Source organism: Mesoplodon bidens (assembly GCF_964165515.1).
Source record: "Mesoplodon bidens genome assembly, chromosome: 15".
In the NCBI taxonomy this organism is placed as follows: domain Eukaryota; kingdom Metazoa; phylum Chordata; class Mammalia; order Artiodactyla; family Ziphiidae; genus Mesoplodon; species Mesoplodon bidens.
Genome location: NC_138171.1, coordinates 86,910,436 through 86,924,795, shown reverse-complemented (window position 1 = coordinate 86,924,795; position 14,360 = coordinate 86,910,436). Strand labels below are relative to the sequence as shown.

Here is a 14,360-nt window from a genome sequence, read left to right as displayed (position 1 = left end):
TCGGAGGGCAGGGCCGGCCTGACCTCACAGATGGGGGGGCCCAGCCCTCGCCGGCCCCGCCTCACCCCAGCCTGCACACCCGCCTCCGCGAGGCCCAGGGCTCCGCGAACTTGGGCAGGTCCCTCAGGCACCGGCCTTGCGTCCTACGCACCCCATGGGCCGGGGTGGCTCGGTGCTTGGTGGCTCACAGGGACGCTCTCCGGCTCTGAAGCCGGGGGCACAGGGCCGGCCCGGCCCGCCCAGACGGTGTGCTCACCGCGGGTGGAGAGCCTGGGGATCGGCAGGGGCGCCACGTGACAGTGCAGGCTAGACCTCCCCAAGACCCCCAGCACCAAGACCGAGAAACCGAGGCCCACGCGGCCGCCCTGGACCAGTCACGGGAGGGGTGAAGAGGGGAGGGGCCCAGGGCTGGAGGCGGGAGGGCCACAAGTGAGGGGTGATGGGGGCTTGCCCCTGGGGACTGCCCTCTCACCACAGGCTCTCCGCGAGCCTCCTGCCGTGGGCCAGTGACCACGTGGGCCAACGCCCTGCACCCCCGACGCCCTTCGTGTCCCCTCGTCCCCCACCACAGAGGCCTCATTCAGGAGCTGGGCACCTGGCACTCCTGTGGCCAAGGCCCCTCACGAACAAACACGCACGGGCTGTGAGGGTCTAGGAAGGGCTGCGAAGGTCCCTGAGGATGCTCATGCTGCCCAGCCCCGGGGGACCGGCCACTGCAGCCGCCGACGAGGCTGGGCTTGGGGAGGGGGCACTGCCAGGGCCTGCAAGTCCCCAAACCGGCAGTGTGTGCTGGGGCTCTCCAGGCAGCTCCAGGAAGGGTGGCACTGTGGGGAGCCGTGCCTGCCAGGCCAGCACACGTGGGAGACCCTTCTCACACCACCCTCCGGGCGACCGTCTCCCCAGCACGGCAGGGCGAGTTTATCTACCATCAGCCATGAGGCGCCACGTGGGCCCTGGACACACAAGTGAGCTTGGCAGGGTGTGTCCTGTGGCTGCTGCCACTGTCCCCCGCCCAGGAACAGTGGGGCCCGGGGAGGGCCTCACCCAGCCAGGCCCACTGCTTGTCCCCCTGTGGCCAGCAGCCCCCTCGGTGGAACGCCTGGAAGGAATCCACCCCAGTGAGGAATCTTGGGGCCCGTCCTAGACTCTTAGGTCCTGGCCAGGAGCTCTGCTGGAGTGTGATGTTTCCAAAGACGGGGGCGGGGGGGACAGGCAGGGAGAGCCCCGGGGCCTCCGGCAGCTGGAGCAGGCTGCCCACGGCACTGCCAACCACCAAGAGGGGTAGGACGGGTCTAGCCGGCTGAGGCTGGGGTTGCTCTGGGGTAACCTCAACACTCCCAGACTGCTCGGATGGCAGGTGACATCCGGCAGCCAGTGCCGCCACAGTGACAGAGAAATACCCTGAGAGGTGAGTGGAGCCGCGCGACGTCACGTCCCCAAGTGGGGCTGCACATCCATCTCTGCTCCCACACGAGCCAGGTGGCTTGGGCCAGACCCCATGGAACCTGGAAAAAGGAAAAATGCCACCATCCTGGGATGGCGGGGCGGGCCACAGAGGCCGAGACCTTCCTCAGCCCTGACCCCAGAGCCTGGCCTGGCTCCCACTCCGTCTCTCCTTGAGGCTCCAGGAAGATGCCCCCAGGAGGTGGCCCAGCGTGTGGTCCTTGCGGCTGGCATTCCGTTGCCCACAACACGGATAATCCTGTGCTAGTTCTGAGACTTGACCAAGCCATTCCCTCTCTCTGAGACTCAATTTGCTCATCTATAAAATGGGGACACTACTGCTCACCTTCCCAAGTTTGGAAAGATCAAACGGTCGGTGGATGTGAAGACAGCTGTAAACTACACGCAACTTGGCTGGGTGTGTGACTGTCACCCACGATGACCCTGGAGTAAAATCTGGGCTATATCCTGACGGGCACCTCTCACACCCTCCAGAGGCAGCCCAGAACGCCACGTGTCCGAGGACCCAGGCCTTCTGGAGACCTCAGAAGACAGCCACAAGGAACCACCGGTGCAAACCTGACCCCTCAGGAAGGAGGAGCGGGGACGACACCCTGCCCGAGACTGCGGCACACGGGCCGGGAGCAGGGGCGGTGGCACGGGACAGGTGGATGGAAGATGTTACTGCCCAGCGGCTGGTTGGTGCCCTCTACCTGGGAGGGGACGGCAGAGACCGCCAGGCCACTTCTGCATGGATGCAACAAGGTCCCACCTGCCAGGCAGACACCCGAGCCCGAGCCGGGCACTGGGTGGCAGACACAGGGACCCGGAGACCCTCTGTCCTGCCAACTTGAGCCAGACCCCGGCCCATCAACTCCAGGGCGCGGGACTCGGCGAGTTCCCGGGACGTCTGTCAAGAGCTGAGGGCTCCGCCAGTCTCACCGCGCAGGTGGGGGGAACGGCGGGAAAAGCGAGGAGAGCGAGCAGGGCCCCCCGGAGGGCCCGGCGGCCCATCTGCCACCCTGTCCCAAGCCAGGTGAGGCCACGGTGCTGCCCACACTCGTCCACGAACGCTCCCGACCTCGGGCTCTAACCAGCAGACAGGGAACTGTTAGCGGAGCCCAATTACAGGACAGTCATCACCCGCTGAGTCCCACCCGGAGCCCTTCGGCAGGGGATCGATTGTGAGAGAGGCTTGTAAACAGCCTGCAGAGAAGGAATGAAGACAACTCTCATCGTCAGGAGGGCGCGACGGCGGCCATTTAGGCCGGAGCCCAGCTTTGGTGGCCCCATCGCCCGCCCCCTGCTGCCGCCATGGGGCCACCCTGCAGGCCCAGCAAGGTGGGTGCTCTGGTGGTGGCTTTGGCAAGCCTCTGGGCTGGGGGGCAGCGGAAGTGGCTGAGTGTGGAGGGGCAGCCACTGCCAGTGTGGCCGGGGAGGGGCCTGGTCCAGCTCCCCGGCTAACGGGGCCCCCACTGCTCCTGACACAGGCTGAGCCTCTCCCTAAGCTGCCGTCACACCCGGGCTGTGAGCAAGGCCCGACAGCGGCCACCGCCTGGGCACCCGGGGCCACACCCCTTGGGAGGAAGAGGAGGGGAAGGGGGAGGACCACGCCTTCCTCCTACGTCTGGCCAGTCTGGAAGCCGCTGCTTCTGGCCCCGCCCCAACCCCGCCATTCCAGAGCAACGTCCTCTGAGCCTACTGGCCGAGTGACCCGTGTCCCTGCCCAGATGGGCGGGTGAGCAGAAGCTCCGGCACAATCTCCCTACTACAGACGGCAAATGACAGCGGGCACCCTAAATCCACCCTGAGCCACAGGAGCTGGCAGCGGGGGGCCTCGTGGGTCAGGCCGGCAGCTGCAGGACCAGCTGGTGAAGGGCGAGCACCTGGCCAGTGAGGGCAGACAGAGGGCCGAGCAGCCCTGGCACCTGCGCCCTTGCCATGGACGCGGGCACTGTGTTTCTCCTGCCAGGCCTCTGAGTTATATCAGAAGTTGTTAAACAAAGCCTGAAAAAAGATGTTTTTTCTGAATTGTGGTAAAATAAAACTTGCCATCTTAATCATTTTTAAATGTGTTGTTCAGCACTAAGTACTTTCACACTGTTGTGGAGCCGTCACCGCCGTCCATCCACAGAACTTTCCATCGTCCCAAACTGAGGCTCTGCCCCCATTACACACTAACTCCCCTCCCCCTCCCCCAGCCCCTGGCACCCACCCGCTACTTTCCATCTCTGTGACCCTGGCTCCTCCGGGGGGACCTCACAGAAGTGGAATCACACAGCATCTGTCCTTCTGTGTCTGGCTTATTTCACTGAGTATAATGTCTTCCAGGTCCATCCATGTGGTAGCAGGTGTCAGAGTTTCCTTCCTCTTTAGGGCTGAGTGATATTCCATTGTGTGGATGGACCACGTTTTGTTTCTCCACTCACCCATCGATGGACACTTGGGTGGCACCCACTTTTTGGCTGCTGTGACATGGGTGTGCAAACATCCGCTTGTCACCCTGTTTTCAGCTCCTCGGGGCACATGCCCAGAAGCAGAATTGCTGGATCACGTGGTGAACAAAGCCGCTTGCATGATTCAGTTACGGTACCTGTGGAGGCACACTGTGCAGGCCCGTCTGAGACAGTGCCTTCAGGGTCTAGTGTTTGTCCACAAACCCCCTCCACAAAACCTCCAGCTACAAGAGCGACTGGTAATTGGCCAGACTTCCCTTCTTGTTAGGGCTGCCAGGAAGCCCAACTTCACTTACAACATCAGCCCCAACGGTCAGAATGTCTGGGATCTGTTTCTGGCAGGCATCATGGTATCACCTGCCAGGAATTCTTTGTGCAACAGTGGGATCTTGTCCAAATAGATGTGATCACGGAAGACGGTCAGGGAGCTGGCACAGGGAGTGCAGATGAACCCCTGGAGAGGGGCCAGGTGATGGCCCACCCCCAGGCTGATACCTAGCGCATCTACACAGGGACCGGTGACACAGCCCCTCTGAGGTGTTGGGGCAAAGCCGGCAGGAACAGGAGAGTGGGCTCCCTCAGGGCAGGAGGACGTGGGCCAGAGGGGACCCAATGACGGACTTCAGATCCCCATCCGGTGTCGAGGGGACAGGAGCAGTTTGGGACGCAAATCCGGGGTGCTGGCTCTTCAGAAGCGGGTAACGGGCTGTTAAAGGGGCACACGCAAGTCGAACGCTCCACGGGCCGACACCTGGCGTGTGGGGCAGGGCCCGTGTCCTGCAACTTTGGGGACAATCAGGAAGAGAAAGAACCCAGAGCTTGAGCAGGTTCTGTGTCTCCCATCCCAGTCCTCTGCACGGAAACTCCTTGAATGGAACGGAACCTGTGAGAACAGCTGGGTGTAGCAGGAGAAGCGCTGGGGCCAGAGTCAGGAGGACAGTCTGCTCCTGGCACTGCCCTGCAGGGCTCTGGGCCTCCATCTGGCACAGACCGAGGGCGTCTCCAGGCAGAGCTGTCCCAATGCTGGGCTGCCCAGCTGCACACGGCTGAGTGGAGCTCTGGGGGCTGCGCTGCCCTCCGTCTGCAAGGACCTCCCTGCCTCTGTGCGAGGGCACCGCCCAGGGAGGGCGAGGCTCACGTCAGCGAGGGGACCCTCGGGCAGAAGTGGGTGCGCCCCAGCTCCTGCCACCCCCCTCACTGCAGCTGTGACGCTCCACGATCGCGGTAAGAACACTCGACTCGGTGAAGACGACCGTTGCACGTCCTTTCCCAGCAGGCCTCATTTCCAGGTTTTTAAAGGGCTGGGTCTCTATCTTTCTCATCGAGACACTTTGCGAGGACCACATGGGGGTGAAGAGCGGTATCACGGCCAAGTCCGAGAGCGCCGAGGCTGAAGCGACCGCACGCGACAGCAGCCCGAGGCCGGCGGTGGCTCCGCTGGCTGTGCCGCCAGCCTTTTGTGTGTTGAGTACGGCCAGTGGTGGAGCAGGGCCAGACCAGACTGCGGAGGTCCCAGGGCGAAAAGAGCCCAATTCAGCGGCTCAGTGGGACCTGCCTGCAAATTCGGGGTCGGGCCTGCAGTCTGGGTTCTGAGGTCCAATGACACCCTGGGGCCCCGGGGCACCCAGCAAGGAGGTGGGAAGTTGGCATCCCCGAGGCCCACGGGACGAGAAGGGGCTTAATATTCAGGACATGTCATTCATTGCATAAAAAAATCAACAGCCATCAGCGCCTATGGAAATTTCTCCACAGACAGACGCACGTCAGCGCACTGGCTTTTTCAGTCCTTGGCTCCAACAAACAGGAGCAGCCTGGTGCCGCCTCGGGGGGCGGGAGGGCTGGGCTTTTTCTTTCATTACGTGTCTTGTTTTATATGCAACATTGAGGAAGGCGGGCCGGGGCAGCGAGGCCCTGGGACCCCTGGACCCCAGGCCCAGTGCAGCCGGATGCAGGGCGTACGCGGCACTGTAAAGGGGTTACGACCCTCAGCGGTGACCACCCCCGTCCGCGTGCGTGACACTCAAGGAAAGACCCACTGACGGTGAAACAAAGGAGACAAGACATTGAGAAGGAGACTCGACAGGAAACATGCAGGTGAACACATCTGTGAGCTGTTCCCGCGGGGGACATGGACCCCAACAAACAGAAAGACACAGCGACGTCCTTGTGGGAGGGTGTGTCCAGGAGGCCGCCAAGCCCAACCTTCATCTTCACTTCTTACGAAAGCCAGCAAGCTCTAGGCTGGTTGGTGGGGGAGCTGGATATGCTGATTCCAAAGTTTATATAAAAATGAGCAAGAGCTGCCAGGAAAACCCTGATAAAGAAGAGTCACAGGGGCAGGAGGTCACTGAGACCTGGCTGTGACCTGACACGTGGGCATCTGGCGCACGAAGGGGCAGACCTCACCCCAGCGAGGAACAGACAGGCTTTCAGTCAGTGGTCCAGGGGCCCCAGGAAGAGCCTCGTCCAAAACACAGGCAGGCATCACGCTTCCCACCTCATAAAGAATCAAAACCAAATTCCACATCAATCAGATTGAAGTGCAAAAAATGAAACCACCACAAAACCAGAAGAAACCATGAGAGGATTATTTTATACCCTGACGCGAGAAAGGTAAAGACATGAACAAAAACCCAGAAGCTAAAAAGGAAAAGGCAATAAATGCATCTGTAAAAAATAAATTTAAAAGCCAAAAACTTCTGCTTGGTAAAAAAACAGCACAAAGTCAAAAGACAAATGGTAAATTGGGAAAACATAGTCACAACTTAAAATGAACTCAACTCCTTAATATACAAAGAGCTCCAGAAAACGAACAAGAACCAACAATCCATTTGAAAAATGGACCAGGACATTAACACATATAAACAGATTTTAAAATCCTCACTCATCTATGATAAGGAGACTGAAGGTTAAAACTACACCGAGCTACCCCATTTCAGCTACCAGACCAGAAAAATCTAGAAGTCTGACGGCTGTACGGAAACCGGCACCCTCACAGGTACTGCTACGACACGTCCCACACAGTTCCCATTGGCCCTCATACGACCGTCCGGCGGTGCTGCCGAAATAAATCCAGGTACCCACTGACCCCGCTCTCTCTTCTGGGAGCTTCTCCTACACACAGACTCGTACACACTGGAGACACCATGTGTAGGGCACTCACCACAGCCTTGCTCATGAGCGTGTTCCCGTTAACTGTCAGGGTTTAATACGTCATGGCAAAGGTGCACGGTGATGCGCCACACGCCGTGTTAAAAACAAACAGGGCACTGCGTATCAGTGGGAAAAGTCTCCCAAACGCAGAGAGAGACAAAAGCAAGCTGTGGAAACAGTCTGAAAACAGACTCTTGAGTTCAAAGGGGGACGGGCAGTACAAATACATATTAGGGGAAACACACCCACCAGTTCGAAGAAGTTATGGTGTGAGAGGAACCAGACAAGGCGCCTCACGTGCACGCCTGGCCCGGTCCTCGCCACCCTGGGCAGGCATTCCATCCTCGGGCTCCCCGCGAAGGAGCTGGGACTCGGGAGGGAGGTGAAGCAGCTGCCCGGGGCCCAGGGTCTGTGCAGCAGGAACTCACACCTGGACGTGTGCCCTCTGGAGCCCACCTCCTGGGTGCTCTGCCCTGCAGTCGCCCACATGTGCCCGGGTGTCCTTGTGCCCCAGGAACACTGGCTGGAAGCCAGGCGAGGTCACTGCACTCAGCTTACAGCGCAGAGGAGGGGCGACGCCACAGCCGGGTCCCGTAGACGGGCAGGGCCCAGGGGCAGAAAGAGCAGGTCGTGGGGCCTGGGAAGGGAAGTCAGCTGGAGGGCAGCCCGGTCTTGACTCTACGAAGCTCTGGTCCCGCCACCATGGTGGGCGGGGTGGTGGGGGTGGAGGCTGCCGGCCCTGTGGTCCTCACAGAGACCACCCAGGCTTTCTGGGCAGAACGGGGGCTGCTGGGCAGGGAGGCCTGGACCTCCATTGGGGAGCTGGAGTGCAACTTGGGGCAGGGGCCGGGGTCTTTGGAGCTGGGGGACGTGACCGTGTCACCTCCCGCCGTGTGGCAGACCAGCAGCTCCTGTGACCCGGGCTTCATCTGCCCAGTGGGAATGGCACCCCTGCCTCAGTGCCCGTGGCTGTGAAGTGAGAACGTAGGCAGGGTGCCGGGTCAGGGTGCCCCACGTGTGCAGTCAGCAAGGAGCCATGACCAAGCTACAGCCAGCGGGAGGGGGTGGTGTGCGTGGCAACATCAGTACTGCCCACGCTGTGGCCGCCGCCGGCGCCATCCAGCCCACACCCCTGCCCTCTGGTCGCTCAGCTGGCACCGAGGAAGCAGGTGCTCAGAGCGACATCAGTCCCAGGGAGCGAGCCTTCCTCGCTGGAAGCGACACAACACACCCCACCAGGAACCACCTCTGGGGCTCCCCCCTCGCCGGGCGTCCCCAGCACCGTGGCCCGCAGTGTTCCGTCCCCTCCAGGAAGCAACGTCCAGAGAACATTCCAGAAGCACGGGCAGTAGGCCAGCAGGAAATAGCCTGTCCAGTCGGGGGCAGGACATGCTCAAGGCCCTGGTTAGCGGCAAGAGGAGTCCCGAGAAGCAGAGGCTGGGCCTGCTTTGGGCTCAGGGCTCCCTGGCAGGTGAGAGCAGGTGAGAACAGGTGGGGTCGGGGAGGGAACTGAGGTCCAAGGACTGACTAGTTTGCCCCCGGGGTGCCGGCTGGGCAGGGCGAACCTGCAGGTGGGGGAGCCAGTGGGGCTCAGGGGATCTGTGGTGCAGCCAGTGGGCCGGGGGCCCGGGGGCGAGGGCAACGAGGTGTGAAGAGCCGTGAAGGCTGCTCCCTGCCGCCCCCCCATATTCCGGAAAAGGGAAGGACGCAGAGGCTGGGAGAATCTGTGATCAGACAGTGCTCCTGCCTGGTGACGCGGGGACGGGAGCAGGGCAGGCCCCACGGGCACAGGGCGCTCCACGGGCACCACAAGCTTCCCGCTCACAGGGAACCTGGCTATTTTCTACCCACTCCATTTCCAAAAAAGAGACACTCATCTGAAATGTCACTGGGCTGCAGTCCGGTCCCTTTCCTGAGCAGAGCCACAGGCTGGCGGTGGGGCAGCCCCACCCGCGGGGCGGAAGCAGGCAGGGCGGGAACTGGGAGGGAGGCTCCAGCGCAGGGGCTCCTCCCACCGGCCTCCGAGGGACAGTGGGACGGGGGCGCAAAGCCCAGAGATGAATTGTGCTTAATTACATGCATGCTGAAGCATTTAGAGGTACAGATGTTTGCAATTTTCTTTAAAATGCATTAAGAAAAGAGAAAGTACTGATGGGTGGAAGGGGGTAGAGAGGTGCTGCGTCATAAAGCAGCCACAGGAGAGTGTCTGCAGCAGGACCTGGGGGGACATGTGGGTGTTTACTGTAAAACTCTCCCAATTTTGCCGTATGTTTGACGGTGTTTGTTCGTAACACGACGGGGGCACCGGTAGGGCTGAGTTTGCGTGCTGGCTCCACCACCCAGGACGCAGGGTGAGCCAGGGGGACCAACCTCACCGCCCTCCACGCGAAGCTCGCCCCTCACCAGAGGGGGCACTGCCCGGGGGGGCGAGCGTCTGCCAGGCCCAGAGCTGCCACGCGTCTGGCCCTCAGGACTGCACCCCGGGAGCGTCGGGCGGCTCACTGCCTTGACAGCCCCAACGTGGCCCACGAGAAGCTAAACATGGACAACCGTGTGGCACCATCAAGGTAAGAGCGGTGACAGCGGCAGCGGCCGTGCTTCTGTGCTGGGCACGTCACCGTGTTCCCCATGACAGCCTGCAGGGGGTGGGGTCAGCTCCACGTCCAGGCGAGCAGACTGAGACCAGGGCCACGGCTGGGGAGGGACAGAGCTAACACCCAGGCCCAGTGCCCAACCGCCAAGAAGAGGGACGACCGAGGGCAGGAGGGCGTGGGAGCGCCAGGGCAGTGCCCTACGCCCACCAGGACCGCTGGGAAGGGCCCGGGGGGTGGGGGGCACAGGGAGTGTGTTCCCTGAGTCTGTTTCGCAGAGAACCCCTGCTTCGGGCCCAGAGTCCCAGCTGGTTTGCCCAAGTTCAGTCTTTACCGGAGGGCACTTTGCCTCTACTAAACGGCCAACTGTGTCTGGCCAGCTGTGGCCTCCGTTTCCCTATCTCTACACGGGGGCCTCGTCTCCCTGACGGCTGGCTACCTTAGGACAGATGAGGTGGGAGTAGCCAAGGAACCCCAGAAAGACCCGGACAGGCCACGCACCACAGGCGGAGGGCCCAGCAGCCTCCCCTCCCGGCCCCGCCAGGCACTGGGTGGGCACAGGCCGGCAGGCGTGCACTCAGCTCTGAGCGGTAACCGGCGCGGTTGCCTCACCAACCAGCTGTGAACTAATTACAAAAAGTTCTAACTAGTCGAGCTCCCTCTCCAAGCATATGTTCCCAATTAAGCCAAACTGCAGTGGATTTTAATCAATCTTCCTTGAAGCAGCCCAACTTGCAGACTCCTCCAGAGGGAGAGAGGAGAGGAGATCTGCATAAAGATCACGCCGGCAGCACCGCGGATAAACACACAGCCGGGGGGGCTACACGCTAACTGGGCCCCTCGGCCCGTCCTCCCGCTCTGCCGGGGCCACGAAGCTGTGGTTCTGCGGTCGCGCAGACGAAGCGGAGCCTGGGGGCAGCCGGGCCACCTGGAGGGGTGTGCTGCCCTCTCCTGCTGCCTCCACGGCCCAGGGACCGAGGTGAAGGGGACGAGGTCTTGGCCTCACGACAGTGTGGTCAGACGTGGCCTGTGACCTCCTGGTAACCCCCACGTGGGCGCATCATCCCCGATTTTATAAAGGATGTGCTGGGGACTCGGGTGGCAAAGCATGACATGCCCGAGACCACCCAGCTGAGGGGCAGGATTCCTGCCGAGGTCTAAAGACTCGGACGCCGGTGCCCCCAGGGCACCACCCACGTCTCCGCGGTTTCCACGAGCCCAGGTCCCCTTCAGACCCATTTCAGCGCCACCTGGAGGGGGCTCCCTGAGCCAGACATGAGGTCTTCCCGGTCCACTCCACCAGGACCGGAACGCCCAGTGGTTTCCCTCTGTCTGCCCTGAGGGGTCAGGGGGCAGGTGGGCACCCTCCTTCCAGGGCCGAATCCGCCCGTTTCCCTGCTTCCTGGGCAGGGTCTGCCCACGGGCGCTCCGCCCAGGCTGGATGGCAGTGGGGCAAACTCTGCCTCTCTGGCGTCACGGTCAGACAGGAACTGTCGCTGCGACGGGGGTGACCCGTCCACTCAGCCTTGGAGGCGTACAGCTCTCCTCGCCCCAGAGCATCATACGACAGACCCAGGCCAGGGGCAGCGCATAGGGCGGTGGGGTGGGCCGGGGTGGGGGAGGAGACCAGTGGTCCCGGAGCTGAGGCTGCTCACCTGGGAATGGCGGCCGGGCCACCAGAGGTGCAGGGCAGGACGGTGAGGTGAGGGGTCAGGAGTGTGTGGAGGCCAGGGGCGACGGGGGGCGGGGGGGTGGCTCAGGAGACAACGGCCCTGGGTTCAAAGGCCAGCCCTGCTCCCTGGGGCTCAGTGCCCATGACTACAGTGCCGACCCTCTCTGAGCGAAGCCGCCTCGTCAGTGCAGAGGGGGCGGCAGGACTTCTCCCAGGAGTGTGGGCGGGCACAGACACAGGAGGCCTGAGGAGAAAACCCAGGGCCCACGGAGCACGGGGTCGGCACACAGCAGAGGCCTGCGGCACCTGTAGCTGAGATGGTGAGCCAGGAGACAGGACTCGGCCCCCACCGTCACAGGGACCTTTCTGAAACGAGCCCTGTGCCGGGGCGGGGATGCTCCCGAGAGCCTTCTGGAACTCAAGCTGGAACTGGCCACACAGAGAAAGGGGCTGTGACGTGGGACAGAGGCACCCAGGAGCCTCTGCTCGCTGCCGTCTCAAGATCTGGGCGACCGCAGAGTCGGAGGGGCGGCAGCACGCCCCGGGCTCGGAGCAGGTGGAGAGCACCAGTGCGGCGGGGCTGCGCCGGGTGCGGGGGCCGCCTGAGCGCCCACGGCGGGGACGGGGCCTCACACCCCCGGACGTGGCTCCAGAACAGCCCCAGCCGGGGGTGAGGGAGGCGGCCGCCGCGCGCCCATCACCGTGCGAACGTCTGCTCCCCCAGGATCCTGGAAACCAGGACCCACTTGCCACACCCTCCCGGCCACGCCGGGGGCAGCTGCTCACAGGCATACTCGGTGCTGCGTGTGGCCACTGCCGGCCGGGTACCCCCCTCACACACACACTTCCACGGACAGAAACCTGTGTGCCTAGAGCCAGGCCACACCAGGGCGCAGACCCTGACCCATGCCCTCCCCAAGCTGACAGGGATGCCACCTGCCGCCTTGGCCGTGAGTGCCTCCAGGACGTACGGCCAGGCCCCCACCCTGCGTGAGGTCCATGTGGGGCCCAGGAGGCTGGACACGGCCGACGTCGCTGACCCCACCCACAGAGCGCGGACTGGACCGGGCACCACCCGCCCGAACCTCCCATACAGGAAGGCTCGAGCTGGGGGCCCCCAACGCCGGCCCTGTCTCCCCACATCCACTGACGGTGCTCACGGCACCTCTCACCGGGTCTGACCCTCGACACCATCACCAAGGGCCACTGAGGCTCCTCGTGACAGGCCTTGAAGCCCTGGAGCAGGAAAAAGGAAACATCGATTTCGGCAGCAGTCACTGAGCCCCAGTCAGAGGCCTGGGAAGCCATCCGCTGATACCTCAGGCTGAGCTCAACTTAGGACCCAGAAAGACACTCCCCATCCTGCCCTGACATGGCACCACTGACGGGTGGCCGGGGGTTCACCCGCCAGCAGCCCAGCTCTCCCAGCAGGAATGCGGCCCAATTAAAATGGTACAAGGTGACAGGTCCTGGAGCTGAGTACGGCCCAGCTGCGGCTCACAGCGCCTTGTTTTATCAAGGTTGTCACTTTTCCCATCTCCAGAAATCGGGAATAAAAAGGATATTTGATTTGCCTCTAATAGATGCCAAGAGAAAAATCAATGGCCTGTCCAAAATCCGGGTAATCACTAACCTGCAGGTTTCCTGCCATGGAACAATTTAGACAGGAGGATAAAAATGAAAAACAAAGCAAAAGCAAAACAGTGCAAATAGCAATCCGACTTCACAACTGCAGGCAGATGCGGACAGGCCTGGATATAAACCCCAAACCACCCAGGACCTCTGCTGGTGTCTCCTCCCAGGGGGGCAGGCCCGTCACACCCGCCACGGGCGACGCAGAGGTCAGGCTGTGGGCTCGCTGCAGCCAGTGGTCGGGGAAAACGAGACGGAGACCAAGAAAGCAGACGGGGTGGGTGGCTGGGGGCAGCGCCACCCGAGGCAGGCCGCCCCTACTGGTGGCTTGGGACGGGTGTTCTCGGCCAGCCAGGTGCCTGGGTGGGGAACAGGCCCCCGGTTTAGTCTAGTCTGGTCAGCTAGAAAGTGGGATGGCTGGGGTGCAGGAACCTCGGGCAAAACCCAGGAGAAAACAGGAGGGCAGGGCAAGCCCCGGACAAACTCACTTGCAGGGTGAGCCGCTCCAGCTGTGTCTCCAGCACCTTCTTCTCTTCCTCCAGACGGCTCCGCTCCCCCTCCAGCTCCTCAACCTTCAACCTGCAAGGAGAGCAGACCCATGACAGGAACCCCACTGTGGCCCGCCCTCTGGGGAGGAAAAGGGGAAAGGTTACAAGACGGTTAAAAGGCTCGTTGCCAAGTACACGTTTGTAGAAATGTGACATGAAGTGATGACATTAAGGAAAAACTGTAAAACTACACAAGCCCAGGATGGGGGAGCGCAGCCAAGGCATCTATTCCGGTGCAAAAGCTTCTGCCGCGGGGAGGGGTGGGGCCTTCGCCGACCAGGACCGGAAGGGAGCAGGGAGGAGAACTAACAGGTGGCACGGTGGGCCTGCATGTGTCCTGTGCCCACCAGTCCACCCCCACAAGTGTGACCACGCACCGGAGAGGTCGCGAGAATCAAGAGAACGACCTGAAGAGAGTCTCCAAGCACGACGAAAAGACAGGGAAGCTCTCCAACGTGCGCTGTGGACCCAGCTGGTGGCTGGAGGCTGGGGGACCACCCGGACGAGGCGCAGAAGCAGGCTCTTCTTACCCCGAAGGCCCAGAGGCCAAGCAAGGCCAGTGGCCAAAGCAGGCATGCAGGGAGTTTGCAGCTAATCGTAAGAAGGCGCCTATTTTTGTCTTCCTTTTAAAATTTAATTTTTTTATAGCAACCATATTCATATGATTTAAAATTAAAAAATGCCAAGGAAGCAGTGCCCAGCACTGACACAGGGTGAGGAACAGAGTCTTTTCCACCAGCCAGAATGGAAAACTCATGCTTCATGGATAATTCAGGAAGGTCTTGGCTCGGGAATGGGAGGTAACTGCCTCCAGACTGGTACCTGCTCCAGGCTGGCCCAGCAAATCACAATGGCGAGATCTGAG

The 14,360-nt window shown here is 61.8% G+C and overlaps 1 protein-coding gene across 2 annotated transcripts in view; it reads right to left on the bottom strand.

Annotated features, from left to right (window-relative positions):
• The window catches only part of MAD1L1 (mitotic arrest deficient 1 like 1), a 325,699-nt gene that overhangs the window by 71,705 nt on the left and 239,634 nt on the right, over positions 1 to 14,360 (bottom strand). For both annotated transcript variants that reach the window (XM_081255711.1, XM_081255710.1), the window contains exon 15: positions 13,436 to 13,526. In XM_081255711.1, coding sequence (XP_081111837.1) covers positions 13,436 to 13,526 — 91 coding nt within the window. The remainder of the gene's footprint in view (positions 1 to 13,435; positions 13,527 to 14,360) is intronic.